This window comes from Mesoplodon mirus (assembly GCF_964341445.2).
Source record: "Mesoplodon mirus genome assembly, chromosome: 3".
In the NCBI taxonomy this organism is placed as follows: Eukaryota; Metazoa; Chordata; class Mammalia; order Artiodactyla; family Ziphiidae; genus Mesoplodon; species Mesoplodon mirus.
Window position 1 is genome coordinate 185718170 of NC_138978.1, and position 25588 is coordinate 185743757.

At 35.8% G+C, this 25588-nt stretch overlaps 1 protein-coding gene across 2 annotated transcripts in view; it reads left to right on the forward strand.

Moving 5' to 3' along the window:
* The window catches only part of USH2A (usherin), a gene marked incomplete at both ends in the record, with an annotated part of 772061 nt that overhangs the window by 625865 nt on the left and 120608 nt on the right, over positions 1–25588 (forward strand). For both annotated transcript variants that reach the window (XM_082613798.1, XM_082613799.1), the window contains 4 exons: positions 2691–2874; positions 4234–4391; positions 19519–19677; positions 21093–21255. In XM_082613798.1, the coding sequence (XP_082469924.1) occupies positions 2691–2874; positions 4234–4391; positions 19519–19677; positions 21093–21255 (664 nt within the window). The remainder of the gene's footprint in view (positions 1–2690; positions 2875–4233; positions 4392–19518; positions 19678–21092; positions 21256–25588) is intronic.

A 25588-nucleotide genomic window follows, 5' to 3' on the forward strand; every position in this document is an offset into this window, starting at 1 on the left:
CTCCATAACATTATGCAAGTGAAAACACAGTGCTTATTTTTTACACATTCCAATTTCATCTTATAAATCAAACCAACGGACACAGGGTTATTGCCAACATGAACAGAGCTTTCACCAGCTTATCTAAATATAAAACTCAACTTTTATTTAAAACACAGAGCAACACCAAAATGTGACTTTATTTTATCTCATTAACTCCTGCATTTCCACAGACTGCATTGACTGATTCAAAGCAGAAACTAAGCAGTAGCCTTTCTAGCACCTTGGTGATTTTAATACATCAAGGTAAGGAAGACAGGACTGCAGGAAGCAGATTATGAACTACAGCCTTATACTTTATCTTTTAAATCAACAAACTAATATCACATTTAAATCAGAACTCTAATTAGCTGAGTGAGTCATCCAGCAGCTGTTGGCAGAGAGACCCAAACATAAATGTATATTATGATTTGTGGATTTGTTCAAGTACCTAACATTGGGTGAGCTTTCAGAACAAAATGAACTACTCTCTACTCAGGAGTAAGCTGTTCTTTAGAAAATCAGTAAGTTTGAGCCATTTTTAAATCAGTCTTGATTCTTTCAGAATGTTGCTAAGTAAATAGCACTTGAATGTCCTTTTCTTATAAAAGTGTTGAAATCTTACCCTTTCCTGAGTAACTTACACAGGAGGTACAATCAACCAAAAACTATTGATTATTGAGAACCTAATATTGAAATGAGTTTTTAAAAGCTGAAGAAGAGAGTTACAGTGTCTATTCAGAGCATGACCAGATGACAACATGAAAATCTTTCTCATCGCTAGGTTCTCCATCAATACATTTTTACATTGATAAGACTACTTAAATATTTGACCTTGAATTACAGTTGTTTGTGTACACATTTTATCTTTTATACAGAGGGTATAAACTTCTCATAAGAATGAGCCATATCTTAGCCGCATTTGTATTCCATAGAATACTTAACATAGTAAATTGCGGGACATATATTTACAAGAAAATTATTCAATATTTATGATGCATTGTGCTATCCATAAAGATACATGGACTACTAATACAGAGTAGACCCCTGCCCTCATGGAGCTAACTTTGTATTAAAAGCAGGAGAAAGAAATAGACCACACAGTCATAAAAACAAAAAAATAATGATGATATCAAAGAAAGAAGATGATTTTGATGTTATAAGCATTGGGAGGAAAATAGAAAAGGGCATATGATAGAGAGGAACAAGGTTGGGATCACTTTAGATAGGGTTAAAGTTATAGTTAGGGAATAGTGGTCAATAAGACCTCCCTGATAAGGTGATATTTACACAGGCCACTGAAATCTGAGAATAAAATGCACAATTGTCATGGTGCCATGAACAAAAGTGTTCCAGTCAGAGGGAATGGAAGTGCAAAAGCTCAGAGGTGAGAAAGAACTTGAAACATTCTGAGGCTGGAAAGGAGTCTGGTGTGGCTGGAACTTCATGAATGATGGAGAGAATGGTGCCAGGTAGTCCAGAGCCAGAAAAATGTAGGGCCATACAGGTTATCATAAGGAATTGGAATTATACTATATGAATAATTTCAAAAGGGCTGTATATTTTATGAATATTATACTAGGTTACATGTATACTATATATGCTTTTGTAAGGATTACAGTGATATAGAGAACGACAAGATTTAAACCACAGACACTAGTTTAGAGGCTATCACAGGAGTCCATGAGAGGGAGAAATGTAGTCTGGATCAGGAGAGGTAAAAATAGAAGGAATATGCACATTCAGGGTAGAATCTGAAGGACTCGATGATAGATTATATTTAGGGGTGTGAAAAGTAAGAGCCTCGGATAATTTTTTTGTGTTTTGCCCAAGAAAATGAATAGTTGGATAAGATTTGGAGACAAATAGATTGTAGACCAGAAAACCAAGAGTTCTGTTTTAGATGTTTTTGGTTTTTGATATGTTATTAGTCATCTAAATGGAGGTAGACAAGTAGAGAGTGGAACTCATCTGTCTGAAGCTCAGGAGAGAGTTTTAGTATAGCGATATGCATCGGTCAGTGTTCAACATAGAAATAATGTTTAAAACTGAGACTAAATGGAGATCAACTACAAAGACAGTGTTGCCAAACAAGAAGAGAGGAAAGGAGAAGAAGGGAGGGAAGGGTAGAGGAGAGAGCCTAGTTCTTTGAGGAACTACATCATTTTGAAGTCCAGGAAGGGAAGAGAAGCCAGTAAATGAGGCTGGAAGAAGTAGCCAGAGAGAAAGGAAATAAGAAGCACAGCATGTAGTGTCAGAGAGGCACAAGCAAAGTATGTTTGTTCATCGAATTTGATAATTCAGGCAAATACTAGATTATGATTCCAAGTAAATAGGCATCAAATTTGAAAATTCCTAGATATTTTCTTAGGTCTTGATTACACTCAGAGTAACAGCCAAGACAGAGAAAGTTTCCACCACTAGTTGTCTGGCATTCATTCTCTAAAGGCAATTCAAAAATAATAATAATTAAAGCATTAAAAAAGTATTTATATATTTATACCCAATTATATACTTTACCTCCAAAACAAATAAAATGTATTTTTGTTGCTCACCATGAGATTTTTTTATCAACAGATAAAAATATCATAGCATGTGGAGTGATGGTATGACTTTTGATATGGTGCTTACTGTATCCTAGCAATAAAACTTCATTGTGTTATTTTTGCCAGGAGTTTGGGTGACACCTCGACACATTATCATCAATTCTACAGCAGTGGAATTATATTGGAGTCCGCCAGAAAAGCCCAATGGCCTCATTTCTCAATATCAATTGAGTCGTAATGGAAGCTTGATTTTCCTGGGGGGCGGTGAGGAGCAGAACTTCACTGATAAAAACCTGGAGCCCAACAGCAGGTAAACTAAAAGAAAACTTTACCAATCATACGGTGAGGATTATAGATTCCTCAGGGTTGAGAAAGAGGTCATCTCCAGCTGAAACAATACTAAATTAATTGGTTAATTAATCTCATATATTAGCCGTTCCATAGCTGATGAAATCTCTTAATCCATTTCAGATGTTGAAGATCCAAACACTAGCTCATTACACTAGTCTTCAGAGGACATGAAATTCCTTAAAACTGTAAACAGTTAGTCTTTTATTTGATATGAGAATTTTTTAGTATATGAAATACACAAAGTGTTAAATTTTAAGAATTATCAAATGATCTTCAAAATCATGCATCCCTAAACTAGCAAGAAAAGAGATTTAAAGAGGTGTGTTTTGCATCAACAACCTTTACTTCTGGGATAATGTTTTCTCTACTTGCTATACTATATATAGACAGGAGTGGTTTGAGGGGGGAAAGTTCCACATATTTGCTATTCAGTCCCATTCATTTCTCAGCAGAGATCAAATATATCTTAGATCAACAGATGTTTTCTTACAGAGAGTAGAGATCAATTTAGTTTTATTGTAGAGAGTAGCAGATCAATTTAGAGACATCTTTCTCTAAGCATATTTCCCTGAACTCTAACCCACTTAAAACTGGAGAAGGCTCATTTGAATCCTTCACAATCCACCAGCACACTCCAAGACTTTCCTGAAATCTTTAAGAAAAGCAATGAATTACTCGATGGTTAAAAATAAAATGGGGGGACTTCCCTGGTGGCACAGTGGTTAAGAATCCACCTGCCAATGCAGGGGACATGGGTTCGAGCCCTGGTCCGGGAAGATGACACATGCCACAGAGCAATGAAGCTCGTGCGCCACAACTACTGAGCCTGTGCTCTAGAGCCCTTGAGCTGCAACTACTGAGCCTGCGTGCCACAACTACTGAACCCCGTGCGCCTAGAGCCCGTGCTCTGCAACAAGAGAAGCCACTGCAGTGGGAAGCCCGCATACCACAATGAAGAGTAGCCTCCGCTCACCACAACTAGAGAAAAACCCACGCACAGCAACAAAGACCCAATGCAGCCAAAAATTAATTAATTAATTAAAATAATAATAATAAATTTACATTTAAAAATGCTCATATTTAAAAAAATAAAATAAAATAAAATAAAATGGGAAAGGGTCCAATATATTGATGTCCTGGAGAGAATGTTCCCTGTGCTAGAAAAACTATAAGGTCTATGGTAAAGTCTCTGGATGGGGAACAAAGAATTTGCAATTTGGCACAAATTTAGAACCAAGCAATAGATAGAAAAGCCAGCAATCACTGTCCCATTATCTTGTGCATTGCCTTATCACAATTCTTTCTTTTTTAAATGTAGGTACATTTATAAGCTGGAAGCCACTACTGGAGGTGGCAGCAGTCCCAGTAATGAGTACATTATACAGACACCTATATTAACACCAGAAGAAATCCAGCCTCCATATAACATCACAGTAATTGGGCCTGATTCCATATATGTAGCTTGGACCCCACCAGGTAAGAAATAAAACGTGTGTGTGTGTGTGTGTGTGTGTGTGTGTGTACGCATGCGCACGCATGCGCATGTGTACGTAAAACATTTCAGAGGAAATTAATTGGAGATAGGACTGGAAATGTGAATTTAGTAAATCAGAAGGATATATTCTGTCTCCTGGATAAATATAAACAGAATAAACCAAACTACACTCATGGGTGAATACATGCGTAAGCATTTATGTACATACATATAGATAGATATAGGTGTAGGTGTGTAGATAAAGATACATAGATACCTAGATACATACTTTTCTATCAAAGCAACACTTTCTTTCAAGTACCAGAGCCTAAAAATCTCTTTTCTTATTCATACATAGGCACGGTAAGTCACATAGGTCTGAACTACCTTGAGCACCCATTTCTACAGGATTCCCTAGATTGAATCATTGGCATTATATTATAGTAGTGAATGGAGAATTCAGAAAGAAAATAGACCACTCCACCCATGTATCTTGAGTTGTGACCAGTTATATGGTAGCTGAATTTTACCTCTCTAAGCTGTGTAGCCTCCATCAAACCATTGAGTCACTAGTAGGTTGCTTTTCTGGTTTAGTGCAATATTATATTTGGAATATAATCATCTTCCTCAGGTAAAACTCTGATTGCATTAACACTGGATTAAGGATTAGAGTTAAATCTGCTTGCTCTGTCTTTTAACATGAAGGATATTTGGAAGTTTTATTTCAGTAAAAGTTAAAAGTGATTAAGGTGTTAAATGAACTTCAAAGATATGTGAGTTTATTTTTAATATCTAGTCTTAACATGAAATTGAAACATGAAATTAACACAAACCCCTGTTGTCCCCATCAGATTAAGTTTAGCCACATTTCAACATGGTACTGAAAATAATTGGTTAACAGTCATTTGGGCTATCAGCAGGTCCATTCCATAAAATAATTAACAGACATATTTTGTGTTGAATTGAACAAATAACTCAGTCAAAACATATAATTTAGGCATAAAGATAACATAAAGGCATAATATTGGATTAGCCAAAAAGTTTGTTTGGGGTTTTCTGTAAGATGGTATGGAAAAACCTGAATGTACTTTTTGGCCAACCCAGTATATAAAACTTAAATTCTCATGAACCAACATCCTTCTGATGTCATAATCTCAGATCAAAGAAAAAAGGATCTTTTGGGGGACAAATTTGCAGGAGAAAATCTCTGAAGAGCTTTCTAAGCAAAGAAAAACTTAAGTTGCTCTAAGATATCAAGTATAAATGATTTCATCCACCTTTGTATTAAAATGAACATGCAACATATTAAACAAAACATGAAAGAATAATCAGTAGCGCCAGGATGTGTCATAAAGTGCTATAATCCAGATCTCAGTTTTAGAAGCATAGCTGTTCTTGAACTCCGCTCTTAATTTTAACAGAGGAATAAATACAAATCTCCTGCTGTGAAAAATATACAAACTTACATATCCTTTTATGGAACTGATTTCTACCTTCATGGAAGAGCATGGCCAACTTGCAGCCTTTTAGCATATTTCTCCTTGGCATTCTTATAGTACCATGGTATTTTTGCTCCACAAAGTAAAATGAGGCATCACAGAGCCAGCCTGAGACCAGATTCAGCCTATTGGCTGGAGACTTCTCAGATTAGTCCAGGGTCTTTTACCATCCAAATTCTCAAAGAGCAATAAAGAAAATCCAGGGTGATATGCAAAGTTGATGATTTTCTAACCAAGTGACCCGGAAGTTCCATGGTTTATCACAGGGGTCCCCAATCTTTTTGGCACCAGGGACCGGTTTCGTGAAAGACAATTTTTCCACGGATGGGGTAGGGGATGGTTCAGGCAGTAATGCGAGCGATGGGGAGCGATGGGGAGCGGCAAATGAAGCTTCACTGGCTTGCCCGCTGCTCACCTCCTGCTGTGCAGCCTGGTTCCTAACAGGCCACAGACTGGTACCATCTGCAGCCTGGGGTCTCGGGATCCCTGGTTTATCAAATTACATGTCATTTTCATATTATTACATACCTAAATTGTCATTGCTAATCTGAAGGCTTCACACTCAGTAAGGATTTGAAAACATGTTTCTTTTTTTAAAAATTTTTTATTGGAGTATAGTTGATACAGTGTTATCAACTATAACAATGTTGTGTTAGTTTTAGGTGTACAACAAAGTGAATCAGTTATACATATACATATATCCACTCTTTTTTAGATTCTTTTCCCATGTAGCTCATACAGAGTATTGAGAAGAGTTCCCTGTGCTATGCAGTAGGTTCTTTTAGTTATCTATTTTATATATAGTAGTTATCTATTTTATCTATTTTATATATAGTATAAAATCTATTTTATATATAGTAGTGTGTATGTCAATCCCAATCTCCCAATTTATCCCTCCCCCGCCCTTTCCCCATAAGTTTGTTTTCTATATAAGTTTGTTTTCTACATCTGTAACCATGTTTGTTTTCTACATCTGTGACTCTATTTCTGTTTTGTAAATAAGTTCATTTGTGTCATTTTTTTATATTACACATAAAAGCAATATCATATATTTGTGCCAGCTATTAGCTGACTTTAAATAAGTCAGTTTCTTTGAGTCTCAGTTATCGCCAACTGTAAAATGGAGATAATGATAGTACCTACATGTAGGGTTGTTGTAAATATTAAATGAGATAATTTATATAGTTGGTATACATTATCTGGTCTGTATAATATTCTATAGGTAGTGATAATTTTAGGATAATTTTTGTTATCTTTAATTATTCATTTTAAATATGTATTTGCAAAAAATGAAACTAAGATCAAGAACAAGACAAGGTTGTCCACTCTCACCACTAGTATTCAACATAGTTTTGGAAGTTTTAGCCACAGCAATCAGAGAAGAAAAAGAAATAAAAGGAATCCAAATCAGAAAAGAAGAAGTAAAGCTGTCACTGTTTGCAGATGACATGATACTATACATAGAGAATCCTAAAGATGCTACCAGAAAACTACTAGAGCTAATCAATGAATTTGGTAAAGTAGCAAGATACAAAATTAACGCACAGAAATCTCTTGCATTCCTATACACTAATGATGAGAAATCTGAAAGAGAAATTAAGGAAACACTCCAATTTACCACTGCAACAGAAAGAATAAAATACCTAGGAATAAACCTACCTAAGGAGACAAAAGACCTGTATGTAGAAAACTATAACACACTGATGAAAGAAATTAAAGATGATACAAACAGATGGAGAGATATACCATGTTCTTGGATTGGAAGAATCAACATTGTGAAAATGACTATACTACCCAAAGCAATCTACAGATTCAATGCAATCCCTATCAAACTACCAATGGCATTTTTCACAGAGCAAGAGCAAAATATTTCACAATTTGTATGGAAACGCAAAACACCATGAATAGCTAAAGCAATCCTGAGAAAGAAAAATGGAGCTGGAAAAATCAGGCTCCCTGACTTCAGACTATACTACAAAGCTACAGTAATCAAGACAGTATGGTACTGGTACAAAAACAGAAATATAGATCAATGGTACAGGACAGATGCCCAGAGATAAACCCATGCACATATGGTCACCTAATTTACGACAAAGGAGGCAAGAACATACAAAGGAGAAAAGACAGCTTCTTCAATAAGTGGTGCTGGGAAAACTGGACAGCTACATGTAAAAGAATGAAATTAGAACACTTCCTAACACCATACAAAAAAATAAACTCAAAATGGATTAAAGACCTAAGTTTAAGGCCAGAAACTATCACACGCTTAGAGGAAAACATAGGCAGAACACTCTATGACATAAATCACAGCAAGATCCTTTTGGATGCACCTCCTAGAGAAATGGAAATAAAAACAAAGATAAACAAATGGGACCTAATGAAACTTAAAAACTTTTGCATAGCAAAGGAAACCATAAACAAGACAAAAAGACAACCCTCAAAATGGGAGAAAATATTTGCAAATGAAGCAACTGACAAAGGATTAGTCTCCAAAATTTACAAGCAGCTCATGCAGCTCAGTATCAAAAAAAACCAAACAAGCTAATCCAAAAATGGGCAGAAGACCTAAATAGACATTTCTCCAAAGAAGATATACAGACTGCCAACAAACACATGAAAGGATGCTCAACATCACTAATCATTAGAGAAATGCAAATCAAAACTATAGTGAGGTATCACCTCACACCAGTCAGAATGGCCATCATCAAAAAATCTAGAAACAGTAAATGCTGGAGAGGGTGTGAAGAAAAGGGAACCCTCTTGCACTGTTGGTAGGAATGTGAATTGGTACAGCCACTATGGAGAACAGTATGGAAGTTCCTTAAAAACTAAAAATAGAACTACCATACGGCCCAGCAATCCCACTACTGGGCATATACCCTGAGAAAACCATAATTCAAAGGTGTCATGTACCACAATGTTCATTGCAGCTCTATTTACAATAGCCAGGACATGGAAGCAACCTAAGTGTCCATTGACAGAAGAATGGATAAAGAAGATGTGGCACATATATACAATGGAATATTAGCCATAAAAAGAAACGAAACTGAGTAATTTGTAGTGAGGTGGATGGACCTAGAGACTGTCATACAGAGTGAAGTAAGTCAGAAAGAAAAAAACAAATACCGTATGCTAACACATATATATGGAATCTAAAAAAAAAAAAAAAAAAGTTCTGAAGAACCTAGGGGTAGGACAGGAATAAAGACATAGAAGTAGAGAATGGACTTGAGGATATGGAGACGGGGAAGTGTAAGCTGAGATGAAGTGAGAGAGTGGCATGGACATATATACACTACCAAATGTAAAATAGATAGCTAGTGGGAAGCAGCCACATAACACAGGGAGATCAGCTTGGTTCTTTGTGTCCACATACAGGGATGGGATAGGGAGGGTGGGAGGGAGACGCAAGAGGGAGGATATATGGGCATATATGCATATGTATAGCTGATTCACTTTGTTATAAAGCAGAAAGTAAAACACCATTGTAAAGCAATTATACTCCAATAAAGATGTTAAATAAATAAATATGTATTTGCCCCAAAATCTGCTAGGTCCCAAGGCCTCCACTTTCAAAATGATAAAACTGCATATTGCAAGATTGGGTTTGTAAATTTTTAAGATTTCTTTCAAATCTCCCAGCATTTTGTCATTTTTTTCTTTGAGTTCAATATCATATTTTCATGTTTAAAGTACGTTTCTATTTAGAAAAGGATCATTGTGAAATAAGGCACAAGTTTTGCTTTTTTAATGTTACCTTAACTCTTGTCTACCTCAATTTTGTAGAAATTGTTCATTCCAGTCCAGCCTAAGGGATATTGTAGAAATGCTTTACACACTAGTTCTGACCATGTAACCAGTGGTTAATAAATCCATAATATCCAGGCCTGTCAATCTTTTAGTTTCAGATGCACAAAATCCATTACAGAAACCCTGTAATATATGGAAAGATTAAAGTCTTAAATTAAACTTTTTTCCTGGTGCCTAGAAGGATTTTGAACTTAGTAAACAGGGAGATGATTTTGACTTGTGTATAATCTACAGTTGATTTTATTGGAAAGTACCTCATGCTGTGTTTTGATTTGGATAATAAAAACATTTTCTGTTCCTGAATAGTCACAAATATATATTTTAAACAGGAAGAAAACAAACTTGTTACAACTGGAGGTTGTTTATTTGCTGACGATCAAGAGCTTTCTAGGTATTCATCATACCCTCCTGCCATTACAAAGTGATTACATCATACACAGAGCTGAAAAATGGACAAAACAGTCCATACCTGTAGTTCCCAAACCTGAGTGAACATTAGGATCACCTGGAAAGCTTGTGCAAAGACGGATTCTCAACCCCAAGTTTACTGAATAAGAACGTCCTGGGCTAGAGTTAAGTTCGGCAGATGACATTGATGTGCTCCAAGTTTAGTAACCATGGATCACCCACATCATGGGTGGTCAAAAGTGGTCAATTACAATAAATCTCTGAAAATGCAGATCAAACCAGTTTCCCTTGAATGTCCAAAGCCAAAATAGTGGTTAACTGATTTTTTTTCACCCGTATTTTGTTTTGTGGTCAGTAAAGACAGAGTGACCTTACACAGGTAAGTTGCTGGGAGAAAACTATCTCTGTGGTTGCCTGGCAACAGAAAATGACCCATGCAATTATGTGGGCTTTCAGTTTACACATTGTTAGTTATCAATGTTATCTATAAATTGCCTTATTGTTTATAAATCCTGTTAGTAAAAGGGGTTCAGTCCAGAGAATATATGAGAATATTCAGGGGAAGAGAAATTGTGATAAATATCATATTCATTAACATTACTTGTGTATATTTGCCATTTTTTAAATTCCTAGTATGTGCCAAACAATTTGATAAGCATTTTCCCTGCCTTACTGCAGTTAATTCTCATGCAAACCCTGGTAGACAAGTAATATCATTATCAAAATATTAAGATAAGAAACTTGAATCTTGAAGAAGTAATATAATTTACTCAAGGTCACACAGCCTGAATTCAAATTCAGGTCTGCGCTCTTCTGCTGCCTTATAAGAGCAATTCCTTCCTGTCTTTGGCTTAACGCTTAAATCCAAATCTTACTTTCCATTTATTGCCCAAAGTCTTTTAGATTTACGATAGAGCAACATGGTTTTTTCAAATAGTAGCCGAGAGGGCCAAGTAGCAGAGCTAGGTGTTGGGGAAAACCAAAAGATTTGGGGAGAAAATTTTTTGTGTGGGGCAAGTCAAGACCAGAAGAATTAATGGTGGAAAATGACAAGCCCCTGAAGGGAAAATATCTACCTGGCAATAGTTATCTCCTGAGGCGTGAGGGAACTAGTAACCAGAAGCCTTTACTGACCCATCCAGAAGTGCAGAAAGAATAGACATGACTTAGCAAAACTAGATTCCAGGTCCAGGAAGATTTTAATTAGGTGGGAAAGGAAAAGAGTCATTTCTCAAATAACTACAGAGAGATTATTCAAAGACTATTTTAAGCCCTTTGTAGACATTCTTTTACCTCCCAAGTAAATCCTGGTTTACTCTCTCTCATTATTACTTGACAAACGTTAGCGGTAAGATTATCAAAACCCTCCGAACTCAAAAAAAACCCCAAGATTTCCGCTCTTCTGTACATCATTTGTACTTTCAAATCAGATGATACACAAACAACATGTCCTTATAAAATGTTTGCTAAAGTATTAAAGAAACAAAATGTTGAGTAAGCTTCTAAAATTTATCATTCAGGCAAATATAAATAAATTTTGGATTTTCTGCTGTTTAAAATTATTCAAACGCTTGATTTCCTATAGAAGCCCACATTCAGTGGGCACTGGGTATATGCCGGCTGTTCTTATTTGAATCTACAGACAACGTAAACCAGATTAGTTTATTCCTAAACATTTCTTCTCATCTTTTACAAGCTCTGAACCTTGGGTCAGAATTTACACATTCAAAGAGAAAAAAGGATGTATGTTACCTTAGTGGTTGAAAACTTATAGAAAAATGAAAAAGAAAATACTTCATGGGACATAAATGGTTTACTCAGGTTAAGAATGGAGATAGGCATCCATGCCATTTCAGAATCCAAACATTCAAAATTATTTAAACTCTGAAGGTAATAATGGGACTTTCTAATTTATCAAGGTGATGACTCTGTTTTGATCTATCCTAGCCCTTAATCATCTTCTAATTAGCAATATTATTGGATTCAACACCCGCTTTTTCTCACTAAAGGTGGTGAGTTATTTAGGCTTAATGCATAATATTGAAATAATGGTGCTTTTCCTGTCACATTTATCTCTTATTCCATTAAAGAAAAGAATTGGCAACAATTCTTCTACTGAGAAATCATTTAAATTAATATTGCTTAGGAATATAAATGATTTTTATTAATCAAGTTTTGATTAAAGGGTAGCTAGCCACAATATGGCCTGCGGGTAGACATTAAGCATCTTGGTGTTCAGTGAACTCATCAACTGCAGTGTATTACATCAGATACTATCCATTTAAAGTCAAAATAGGCATTAAGCTTTTTAAAGAATTCATGTTGCATTAATTGGGATGATTCAACATTTGGTAATTGTTTCGGGTTTCTTATAAGGGTAATAGCCAAGTGACAAGTAGTGGTGAGTTTCAGAAGAAAATGTAAAACTCATTTCAATGATTTGTAGTTTATTCTGCATATTACATTACTTCACTTATCTTTTCACTTTTACTGGGGTATAATTGACAAATAAAATGGTGATATTTTTAAAGTGTATAACGTGATCATTTGATACACGTATATATTGTGAAGGGATTCCCACCATTGATTTAATTAACACATTCATCATCTCATATATTTCCTCTTTTTTCTTTTCTTTACTATAGTCACCGTGTTATACAATAGATCCCCAGACCTTATTCATCTTATAACTGAAGGTTTGCACCCTTTTACCAACCTCTCCCTATTTCCCCCATTCTCTCAGCCCCTGACAACCAGCATTTACTGTTTCTATGAGTTCAACTTTTTTTTTTAATGATTCCATATATAAGTGATACCATTAGGTATTTGTCTTTCTCTGTCTGTTTCACTTAACACAGTGCCCTCTAGGTTCATCCATGTTGTAGCAAATGGCAGGATTTCCATCTTTTTTAAGGTTGAACAATAGTCCATTGTATATATATCACATTTTCTTTATCCAGTCATCCACTAATGGACATTTAGGACATTAGTTGTTTCTAATCCTTGACTATTGTGAATAATGCTGCAGTGAACATAGGCATGCAGCTATCTCTTTGAGATAATGATTTCATTTCCTTTGGATACATACCCAGAAGTAGAATTGATGGATCATATAGTAGTTCTACCTTTAATTTTTTGAGGAACCTCCGTACTGTTTTCCATAATGCCTGTACCAGTTTACATTCCCAACAGTGATATACAAGGGTTCTTTTTTTCTCCACATTGTCATCAGCATTTATCTCTTGTCTTTTTGGTAATAGGGATCCTAACAGGTGTGAAATGATATCTCACTGTGGTTTTGATTTGCATTTACCTGATGATTATTGATAGTGAGCACCTTTTCATATACCTGTTGGTCGTTTGTATGTCTTCCTTGGAAAAATGTATTTTTAGGTCCTTTGTCCATTTATCAATTGGATGTTTTGTTTTGTTTTGTTTTGTTTGCTATTGCATTGCAGGGGTTCCTTGTATACTTTGGATATTTAATCCTTCATCAGATATGTGGTTTGCAAATATTTTCTCCCATTCCATACGTGGTCTTTTCATTCTATTGATTCTATTCATTATTTGCTGTGCAGAAGCTCTTTAGTTTGATGTAGTCCCATCTGTGTATTTTTGCTTTTGTTGCCTTTGCTTTGGGTGTTTAATAAATTTATCTCACCTTATTGTGTTCTAATATGTGCTAGGCATTTTCCAAGAGATTAACACATATCTATTTAATGTTCATAACAACGTGTAGTACATCCAATGTTCTCCCTGTGTTGCTAATGAGAAAAGTCAATTTCGATGTTAAAAGCTTTTTTCTCTAGGTGATTCATCACATAGGTGTCAGAGCCAACCCACAATGAATCTGACTCCAAATTCTATGAGCAAATCCACTGTACTATATTTTTTCACTAAACAGTACATAAAGCAAATGATTTTTTTCTGCATTATACTATGATCCAGTTCAAAACTTAAAAAAAAAAATTGCCATAGATACAGCAAACATAAATGAGGACAAAGTAGTTCAAGGGCAGTTCATACAGTAACCCAGTAGGATCATTTTGTTTGCAGCTTAAAATTTCATAGGATGTAATTCATTTACATTTGAGTGGATTGATTCATCTATTCATTTTAACAAATGTGAAAATGTTTACTGGGCCCCTCTCAGGAGTGAGGCACGATGCGACATTTTGAGAGTTAAAAAGAAGAATGAATGAGACATCGTCCCTCTTGTCAAGAACTCTACCATCTAGTTGGGTAGAAGAGACATAAAATGATAACTATTATACAAACTACATAAAATTTCCATACAATTGGTATGCATGTGTGTTCAAGAGGGTCTGGTTTCACTTCCATGGCCCCCAAAGGACATAACCAAGATACCCCTGTCTCTAAAAAGGAGACATTGGGCTAATTTGTTAAAAGCATTATGTGAAGCATAGCCCGTGGTTTGAAGCAAACGTGGCTATCAAACCGAATTAATAGTTTTCCTCTTAGAATTGTTCTTGTTCCAGCTCCTAAAAAAAGATTTTAGAAAAGCTTTATTAGATTGACTTGTCCCATTGTAAAGTATTCACCTGCTGTGAAATGAAGCCACAGAGGGGAAAAAAAATTGAATAATTTAACTTTTTTATTTGTAAAGATAATCAGGGTTTTTCTGATTACATCTTAACTTCATAAATGTTAAATAACCTATCAGCATCTAGTTGTTGTAAATTATGAAAAGGAGCCTCGCAAGGAATATTAACCAACGAAATCCTTGTTCTTTAGTGAACAGGAAAATGTGTTATGGCAGCTTGTCATCGTGCAACTGGTAACTTTGACACCAAATAACAAAACTGCCATTTGCACTTTGGGTAAATTGGTTCACATGAGTTTCCACTCCTCCTCTGGCTCTGACATAAATTTATGAACTCAGGAACTAACCAAGTCGTGTGGCTTGCCAGCTGACTTTAACAAATATGCCCATTTCATTTCATTTAGTCATCAGAATACCAGGGGGCTAGGTCGTTTCAGACTCATTGCAGATGGTCTAGGGTTTGCAGGAACACAGGAGGCTTTCATGTCACTGTCCTATAAATTATGACAGTGGAGGGGGCCCTCTTCCTAAATAAATGCATGTCAGTGCTTGACATGTTCACAGCTTCAAGGAGCGTTTTCTGTTTCAACACCTCATAGGTGTGTATAAAGGACATTTATTAACCAAGATGTGGAAAATTACCTTTTCTGGGTTCATGCTTTGACCAGCCATGATCAAGATTATGTCTATATTTGAAATGTGGTGGAAGTACAGTTTTGTTCCCTGACCTCCTAGGAGTCCTGTCCTTTTAAGCAGAGAAGTTACTGGAAGCAGACCAGTAGGTACAGACTAAAGACATATAATGAGGTGCAACCTCAGACAAATCAAAGGGAAGACCACTCTAAATTACTGCTGAGAATGAAGACTAGGATATCGTTACAGGAAGACAAGTTGACCACATCCAAGTATACGTAAAAAATAAAACTAGGTAACAAGATAGTTATAAAGATATTTACTTGATTCAATGTAGCATTGCTGTAATTGTAATTAGAATAGCAGCTTTATATAAAGATGGGTTCAGAAGTGTTAGAAGGCACATGAAAACAGTGTCATAACTGGGTTTGGGGGGTTTTTTTTGCATTTCGTTCCATTTCCTTTTGTAGAGATGTCTGTCATTTTTTCAGTACTTTTTATTTGCAGTAATGAACTAAAATGCTTTACATACATTTTTTAATTTAATCCTTTCAGCACTTTAAGATGTGGCTATTAGTGTCATCATTTTACAGGTGAAGAGACTGGCATCCATAGAGGGTGGGTAATTTACCAGGGACAAATGAAGGTAGAAGAGGGATTTGATCTGACTCCATTCTGTGGTTTATCTAGTTCAAGACTCATGGCATATTTTTCAAATGTGTGTTTGTCAAACTTTTCTACAAGTTCTACCCTAAGATCAGAGAAGACAGAATGAACATGCAATCCCAGGAGGTTTGGAAAAAACCTGAAGCAATCACCATAACCTTGCAATTTTTTTAAGGTCTTGCTTTTTATCTTAAAAATTCATGCAAATTTGGCATTGAATTCCAATGTGTTTGTCTCCATCCCCCAAATAATGTATTGTATAATTTATCATTCAGGGGTGCATTTTCTATTAATCTCTTTAGTTAAAGCATGATATGCGGTTGTATTTCAGGATATTAAGTCAGTCTGAAGAAAGCCGACCCCAATGTCCAGGCAATTCTTCCTCTCTTCATTTCATCATATATATGTGTGTACAAACAGCAACCTTTTATTCCCACTGCTTTATAGACTATGCCAGGGTAACGATAAGGAGAAATGCCCCAAATCTGAGGTGGGATGCTGTGACATGCCAAGATACTTTGGATGGATATTCCCATAAACATATCTTCCTGCTGTGAAAGGTCAAATTGCAAACCAAGAGGGTACTGATTCACTCTTCAATCTCTTTTACTACCTCGAGCAATTCTCCCCAAAGAACGTCTTTAGTGGGGGGGAGGGGGACCTGATTATATTGCTCTTTATTTTACCTCTAATACAGTACTTAAGTTTTCCTCGCCTATTAATAAATTCAGAGTCTCCAACGCTCCCTGTAATCAACCCCCTTCATACAACTCTCAAACTTCGTAATTATAGCAGTCTTGTTGGGAGCAGTAAAAACATTCCCAGTTTTGTCTTGCAATTGAGAATTAAGCCTTGAAGAATATCTTCTAAATGAGCTCATTACATGTACTCACTATACCATTAAAGAGAAAATGAATTTACTTAAATTTTCTAGATATTAATCTTTGTTGTGATATCTGAAAAAAATAACATAGAATTGTCTATTACCTGAGACTGAGCGGAAGCATCATGGTCCTAGACAACTTTTCATCCCATGTCTGAGGAAGATTACACATAATAAATTCATTTTAAAGCAATAGTAAGTGACAAAAATTAAATTGTGTTTGGACTGCACCACGAATAGTATCTGTACTTGTTCAACACACTGGTTATGTCTGCATAAACTTTTTCGGCTGGTGTACAGTTCACTCTGAAGTGACCATAGAGTTAAAAAAAACTGAGTAGAGAAAGTTCCCATCACTCACTACACGTAAAAATTTCTAGTCTTGTGCTTTTTAGGGAGAAAAATCCACACCCAATTTTTGTGAACAAGGGATAGCGGGATTCTGCTGGTTTTCCCTAGCTTGGGCAGGGGAGTTGTGTATTTCACAAATTTTACAAGTCAAATTGATTTTGGGAAAGAGGGACATGTTTGTCCTTTTCTCCAAAAATACTTGGACAAAAGTCCACAAATGTCCAGGGTGTGTGTATCCTGGTTTGGGAAACCTGCTCTTCAGAACTTTAAGTATTTACCTATAATTTCGTTCCATCAGTGGTAATTCTAATTCCTCCATCACTGTTTTCGCTGTATCTAATCAGTCTCCAAGACCTGTTCTGCCTGTCTATGCATGTTCTCTCAAAATTATCCTTTCACTTTTTCCCCCGGTTGTCCTAATCCAAGTCTTTATTATCAAGAGACAGCATAAATATAGAGAGATAAGCTTTAGTATCAAATGGGCCTGAGTTCAAGTCTGGCCACCCCAATTAATCTGTGTGATATCTGCAACAGGTTTCTCCTCTGGCCCTTGGTTTTCTCATTTTAAAAAATGGTAGTGATATTTACCTTACAATATTGTCATGTGGTTTCATTCATTCATTCAATCAACATTTGTGCTACTGCTCTGTACTAAAATCTAAGCACTGAAACTACCTTCAAGAGAAGAACAAAGTCCCCAGCTGTATGAAGTTGACTTTCTAGTGATGTGAAATGAGATAATGTGTGTTGCCTGGCATAAGACAGGAATGCAGTGAAATGCTGTTCTTGTTTTGTTGTTGCTACAACCATGCAACCACTTTCCAACTGGTAACCCTACTTCCTGGCTCACATGTTTTCAATCCATTGTTCACTGATTATATATAAAACCCAAACTTCTTGAAGAAACAAATGATAGAATATACTTGTCACTTGAGCTTGAGAGTGAAGAAGGCAGGGTCTACTCTAAGGGTCTTACTCCAAGGCCTCCAGCGTAGGGAAATGGAGAGAGGAAACCAAAGAAGAATAACAGGTTTGGGAGTGGAAAATAGTGTAATTCTTTTTTGGACCTTTTAAGATTGAGGTCTCTGGGAAGGAGGCTGTTCAAAATACAAATCTGGAACATGAGGAAAGGTATAAAGCCAGAGAGAAGAATTTAGGAATCGATGATAGAATAACAGTAAGTTAAGCTGTAAGGACAAAAGCAACAGTTTAATTAGGATGCTGTAAATTTAAAATTAAAATTCTCAGCCTGGGTTGCCAAATTCAGCACCATCTAGCACCTTTCCAAAGGAAATGACTGATGAGTCCTTCTGATGAGGATCAGTATTTCCTTCAGAGACTCCTTGTTTTCATCCATCCTACACAAAATACTGAACACCTCTGGTATTTACTAGCTCTTCTGCCCCTCATACATTGGAGCTGTAGCTACCAAAAGCAAAACCACATTTCATTCTTTAGACCTCATTCTTTAGTCCTGTGTTGTAGATTTCCTTGTTTCTGTAGCAAAGAAACTTAAATTTAAGTATTACAAAGGTAAGTAATGAAGCCCACATGTTAGAAGCTGTCAGATCAATGAGAAACTTTAGTGGGCCTAAAGTTTCAATATATTCATTCAAGGCTCATAATCTCTCCTTAAGAAAGTGTGCATGTTGTTCATGGCCAAATAAACCTTACAGGCACTTAATTCTATGAATAGATTGTGAAGAGGCTAAACTGACCGGACCTTCTTTCTTTAGGAGGCATTGTGAAAGATGACAGTTTTTGATCCCAAATTTCATATACATTTAGGTCCATAAGTCTCACTGACAGAGTGGACTGTCCTGACTCAATAATTAATGCACTGGGAATTCTCTAGGTAGACTATGATTTGGATACTTCATGGGCTATTATGTCAAGGATCCGTGTCAGATGAGATGCATACACAATGCCTACAGAAAAATTATTGTCACAAGCAAAACTGGTGGGGTTTTTTATGTACTTTAAGAGTAAGTAAGCCTAGGAAAAATATATGACCATTTCTAATTGCCTTGTATTTATTTGCCTTGAAATAGGCCTTCGTTTTTATTTGCCTGTAGAGTATATCTTTGAATAGTATTATTATATTTAATTTGTTTTCGAAAATGGGTGATAAACATTTCTTACTTTTGGACTAGGCATTCTAATGTTTTCCAACGTAAGTTTCATGCAGTTATTAATCACTATATTAAGCACTAGTATACATTTAAGTTTAAAATTTGAAACATACATTTTTCTTAAAAGAGGAACATTTGTTGACCAAACAGACATACATGTTTTTATTCTCTCTCTCTCTAAAGGGATCCTCACTCCCAAAATACCTGTGGAGTACAGTGTCTTACTCAACGCTGGAAGTGTAGCACCTCTGATTTTCTCTGCTGGTCATCATCAGTCCATCCTTCTGGAAAATTTGGCTCCATCCACACAGTATGAGACAAGGATACAAGCATGTCAAAATGGTGAAAGTCTTTCAGACACTCGTCCAGGGTTTTTTTATTAAAAGTATTTTATTTAAACAAAAATTCCTTAAAAAGGAATAGATTCTCAATTCAAATACAAAGACTAACATTTCATTTTTTATTGGTACTGGACTGTTTACCCAGACAAATCAGAGCCTGGCACTGAGTGAAGCATTATGCATTTCTGCACATTAAATCATGAATATTTAAATATAGGAAAATGGTGGTTTTGCAAAGTCTTGTTTTATAAGGCCCTTTAAAAGAAAAACACCTAGAGCACATACAATAATCATTGGTAATATAAAACAAAATAGGCATTACAAAAATCTCATAGGAAATGTACTCACCTTGGTTCTATTTCAGTTTTATTTAGGGGTGGGAGAGTAGGAAGGGAGACATTATTTAGAAGTTGAGTTACACTCAAATGAATCAACATATTTTACAGTGCTTCCCTGATACCTGTCTCGTGTACCTAACCTGTCACCTTGAGATTCATGGCTTAGGCTAGTGATCAATGAAGTTGTCATCTGTCTGTGTGGTCTTAAGGAAGAGCCCCTCTCACTTCCTGTATACCTCCAGGTGTTATATAACACCCAACTGCTAAGAGAGAAGAAGTATAACTCAAAACAAGTTGCTTCACCTTAGATTAAAGAAATTTATCAACCTTATACTCAACATGAAACTCCTGTCCTTAAGAACTTCTGTTTCCAAATGAATACTATTTCCCGTAGAGTTGGTTAGGACTAGGGGGTCTGCAATTTTGCTATGCTTCATCTCTGAAATTGAGTCAGTTTGCCCACTTGTCTCTACAAACCAGACTCAGACATTTTGTTTGAAGAGTATTGCTTTCCCTGATCCACTCTTCAGCTAATCCACATGGAAATAGCTTTAAATTAAGGTTTTCTTGATTTAAATGCAAAAATCAACTTCTGCCTCTCCATGTCCCTAAAGCTATGCTGTGAAGAAACAATACCCTTCAAATTCATTGTTTTGACTTTTGTGTGTTGAGGAAATAATCATTATTTTTAAATATTAGCAAAAATAAGATACTATTAAGAGCATACATGATGTTCAGGTCACACATACAGTTACGAAATTGAAACACATTTTCACTTTCTGGCTAGAATAACTGCAGTAAATTAGAGAAACCTCAGCTCAGACAAGCATAAGCTTTATTGTCTATGCCTGTATAAAAATGTGGTTAATTAATGGATTTCCCAAAAATGATTCCTTATTTAAATATTCAAATCCTGAAGAGATTTAAATACTAGTCTAAAGTATGTTTACAAAATTTGTGTGTATACAAAATTTCAGATAAAATAATTGTCATGATATTCGTACCCTTCTGTGTGTACATGTAACTCTTTTCGCTGCTTGACAAATTATTAAAGGTCTTGGTTTTCTTTTTTTTCAAGGAGGTTGTGGAGTTAGCAGTAGGATATTTGTCAAAACAGCTGAAGGAGCCCCCATGGATCTAAATTCTCCTGTTCTTAAGGCACTGGGATCAGCTTGCATAGTGGTTAAATGGATGCCACCTAAAAAACCAAATGGAGTCATCATCAACTACTTTATTCACAGGTAACATTGACTATTACTATTATTGTTGATTATTTAAGAATGTGTACTATTCCAGGACTGTAGAATCAAATACATTTTCTATTTCCATAAGGGAATTGATGGGAATTCATGTGTTTTGAAGCACCTACTAGAAACTAAAATTGGTATTGGAAACTTCTACACATTATCCAAGGAAAAAAGCCACAACTACCATGTAACATTTTTGTTTGAGCCCTCTTTGAAAGATGAGACCTCATAGCCCAAGAAGGTTTACCTTTGATGGAAAAGTAGAGCTGTCCTCTGGAGGTTCATTGACCAAGAGACATACTCATTCCAGAGGAAGAACCAGGTCTAGGACAAAAATTCTAATTATATCCCACCACCTAGTATGTGGAGATTGGAAAGGCTTTTTCTCATCCTTAAAAGATGGCACTTTTCACTCTGCAGTTCCCCTTCTGTTTTGAGGTTTCCACTCACCTGGCTAGATGGTGTTAATGCAGCTTCTTTTCACCATGATATGCAGAGTTAATTAAGTGTAGCCACCTAAAAGGAAGAAAAGAGGGAAAGAGAGAAGGGAGAAGAAGAGAAGGAGAAAAAGTGAGGAGAGTGAGAGTGAGAGAGAGAGAGATCGTGGTTCCATGGGCATTTTGGTTTGAAGGGTATTGTGCTACTTGATCCAGTTTTCATTTGATCAGCATGGACATAGTTTTAAATTAATGTTTTCTTCAAATATATAATGAGGAGAAAGAGGAAAGAGAGAAAGAGACAGACAGGGAGAGATGGAGGGAGAGGGAGGAAGAGAGAGAGCAGGAAAGGAGAAAGTAAAACAAAAACAGAGGGAAGGGGCCAGAGAACCTCTCAACTGAGAGTTTTCTATTCAGGCTGCTATAACAAAAATACCATAAATTGTGTGGTTTATAAACAACAAACATTAATTTCTCACAGTTCTGGATTCTGGGAAGTCCAAGATCAAGGTGCTGACAGATTGACTGTATGGTGAGGGCCCACTTCCTGGCTCACAGATGGCCATCTTCTCACTGTGTCCTCACATGGCAGAAGCAGCAGGGGCCATGTGGGGTCTCTTTTATAAGGGCACTGATCCCGTTCATGAGGGCCCCACCCTCATGACCTAATCACCTCCCAAAGGCCCCACCTCCTAATACCATCCCCTTGGAGGTTAGGATTGCAACATATGAATTTGGGGGAAACACAATCATTCAGATCATAGCACTGAGATGGAAAAGACACTTTCTAAGACAGACACCGGCAGAAAAAAATTTGCAGCTGTAAACCCCATTCCAAAAGCCATCTATTTAAATCAGGCATACAAAGCCCAACACATTTTTTTCTCAGATCCTCATCTCACTTCAGCATCCTTTGTTAGTCTCTCCTGCAGCCTCATGCCTTCCCTTGTTTAGTCCTATGCCCTGGACACATTGTGAAACTTAGTTTAGGCTCCTCTTATAACTTCAGATATTGAAACCCTTTCATTCAGACCAATCTTCAGCTATGGGAATGTAAGGAAAATTATGAAGGGAGAAAGTATTACTGCATTTCTGGTTTTGTAAATCACATTGCCATAAATGAGGAAGCCAAATGTTTTCTTCTCAGAAAACATTAATTTGAAGAATAACATTTCTGATTCAAATACACATGAACATGTAAAAATGGCTAATATGAATTTACATTTTACATTAAACACATTAGTGCAGCCTTTACAATGCCCATCTTTGGAATAGTTTTCTTTCATCTACTCAATGCTAATTGTATGAGAAAAGCACATCAAATTCCTATTCTGAATAAAGGGAAATAAAGTATCTGTTATAGACCAGGAAGAGGCTTCACTCTGTTGGTTTTGTAAATAATGCTTATGATTACAGTGACTATTCCATGGCAGCTATAGAGAGGGAAAACAAGAAATATAATGCAGAAAGCCCGCTTCAATGAAAAATACTGTAAATTGAATTTGACAGCATTTGATGGCATTTGATTATTCTAGTCACAGCCAAACAATGATATAAAGAGTAATATGAAACAGAATGTGTTACTGCCTAGCAGACTCAAAAGCAATAAACCTTCCTCCAATGTGACACAATCATTTCACAATCATAATTGTAGCCTGTTTGATACCTCTGAGTACAGCAGAAGGGCACTGACTGACATAGATACATTTTGTTTTTTATTTAAAGTGAAATGAAAATGGTGCGCTGGGGCTCCAGATACAATCGTTATATTCACCTACATAGGCATGAATCACTTGGCAGTTATTTCAGCTGAAGTTTAAATGTGCTTAGACAACAACAATATCAAATTTTTCTCAGATAGCTGCAAAAAAAAAAAATCAGGAATTTGGACAGAAATAGAATGTAGACACAGAGTTCTTTTTCATTCTGGGACTCCATAGAGCCCCGCTTATAGTTATAGACACAACACTACGGTATTTCTGGGGAGGTTAGGGCATGTAATTTCTGTTTCATCATTTGCCTCCTCTTTCTTCTATCACCACCAAAGGAAATCCATTTAGCTCAAATCAAAGACGGGGTTTGACCTATGCAGATATTTTCTTTAAATTGCGGGATGCCAACTTGCCTATCCCATCTTGAAGATGTTTGTCTCTGCTCTCTCCAAGCCCCCAAATCATTTCCCCTCAGTAATTCCCAACTATTGTTTAAATGTTGCCTCTAGATATCATCCTGTTAAAAAGGATCTGCCCTAATAAACAGGTAAGATGTTTATGACTTTAGAAAACAAAACAAAAAATAAGCTAGTAAGGACAAGACTATTCATGTGATTGCTTCTGGTTAGTTCACCTGTTAACATGATATTTTATTTTTGCTTCTGGTTAGTTCACCTGTTAACATAATATTTTATTTAGGCTACTTTGTTGACCAATGTGAGTTACAAAAGAGATTTCCTACAATAGGGACAACCTTTATGTTAGTGTTTTGCAACCTGTTTACTGATAGGGTGTACATAAGGCCATCTTGGGCATTTGCTTTCTTCTCATAACAAGTTTGGCTTGTATAATAAAGATTCTTCCATATTTCCCCTTTATTTTATATCTGTAATCTTGTAAATGGCAAAATCCACCCACAAAATCCAACCTCCATCTACAAAATCCACCAAACACTTTTTCTTAAGACTTTACAAAATACGTAATAAAATGATCCCCCACTAGGAGCTTCCATTTTAAGAAAGACAAAAATGCCTGGGGTTTTATTTTCAAAAGCAGCCTCTAAATAAAGAAAAAGATTGGATCAATGTTCAGTAAAAGACAAAAATATATTAAAACACCTTCTAAATGCTGTAAAAGTAAAAATAAGTGATGAACCTTCCAAGTATTCAAATAACTAAGCATTCAGAAAAACTGAGTCAGGTTTTGAAGGATAAAATCTGAGATAGTTTGAATGGATGGATGATATGGAAGAACATTCCAAGCAGGGTACCATAAATAATATTTTTTTAGAATGAATAATTAAGCTGATTGAGTAAACTAAGAAAAAAGGGCATTGATTCAAAGGTGAAGGAATTTTTATGCAATCAATTTGTACTATGTGGAAAGACAGTATGGATGTGAAGATGGATGGATAGATAGATAGATACAGATAGGTAGATGGATAATAGCTGACAGATAGTGTTCATACCTACTGTAAGATCTGAGCCCTATTACCAAGGACTTTTACTATAGTAGGAGATGTAAGTCAAACTAAGCAAACAAAACAATGAGCAATATAATGTGAGAAATATAAATATTTACCAAAATATTTACAGGAGACAGGGATTCTTTCTGTCTGGAATATTTATGGAAGACTTCCATGGATGAAGTTGATGTCATTGAGACTTGGCCTTACAATATAAAAATTTAATGACTGTCTAAATTAGAAATAATTTTTTAACAGTACAGAATATTACAAAGGTTATGTATCCCTTTTTTATGACTTACCCATGTGTGTAATTCCCATCGATAGACATAACTATTCATTTTAATATATGTAACATTGATGTTTTCTATTTATAGTTTCCCTTACATAAGGAATTATATTGTTCAAATTTTCTTTGGCCATTTGGACACACACACACACACACACACACACACACACACACACACCTCATTTCTTTTAATGACTCTACAATATTTTATTATATGGATGTGTATCATGTATTATTTAACCAGTCTCCTATTGGTGGCAAAATCAGTGATTTCCAAGTTTTCATTACAAAAGCAATTCTCCAAAAAAATCTTTACAATAAACATATGGAAGATTATTCTTAGTACTAGAAGTGCAGGATCCAATTCTGTGTGTTTTAAATTTTTGGAGATTGCTAAATGGTCTTCTTAAAATAGTATATAAGA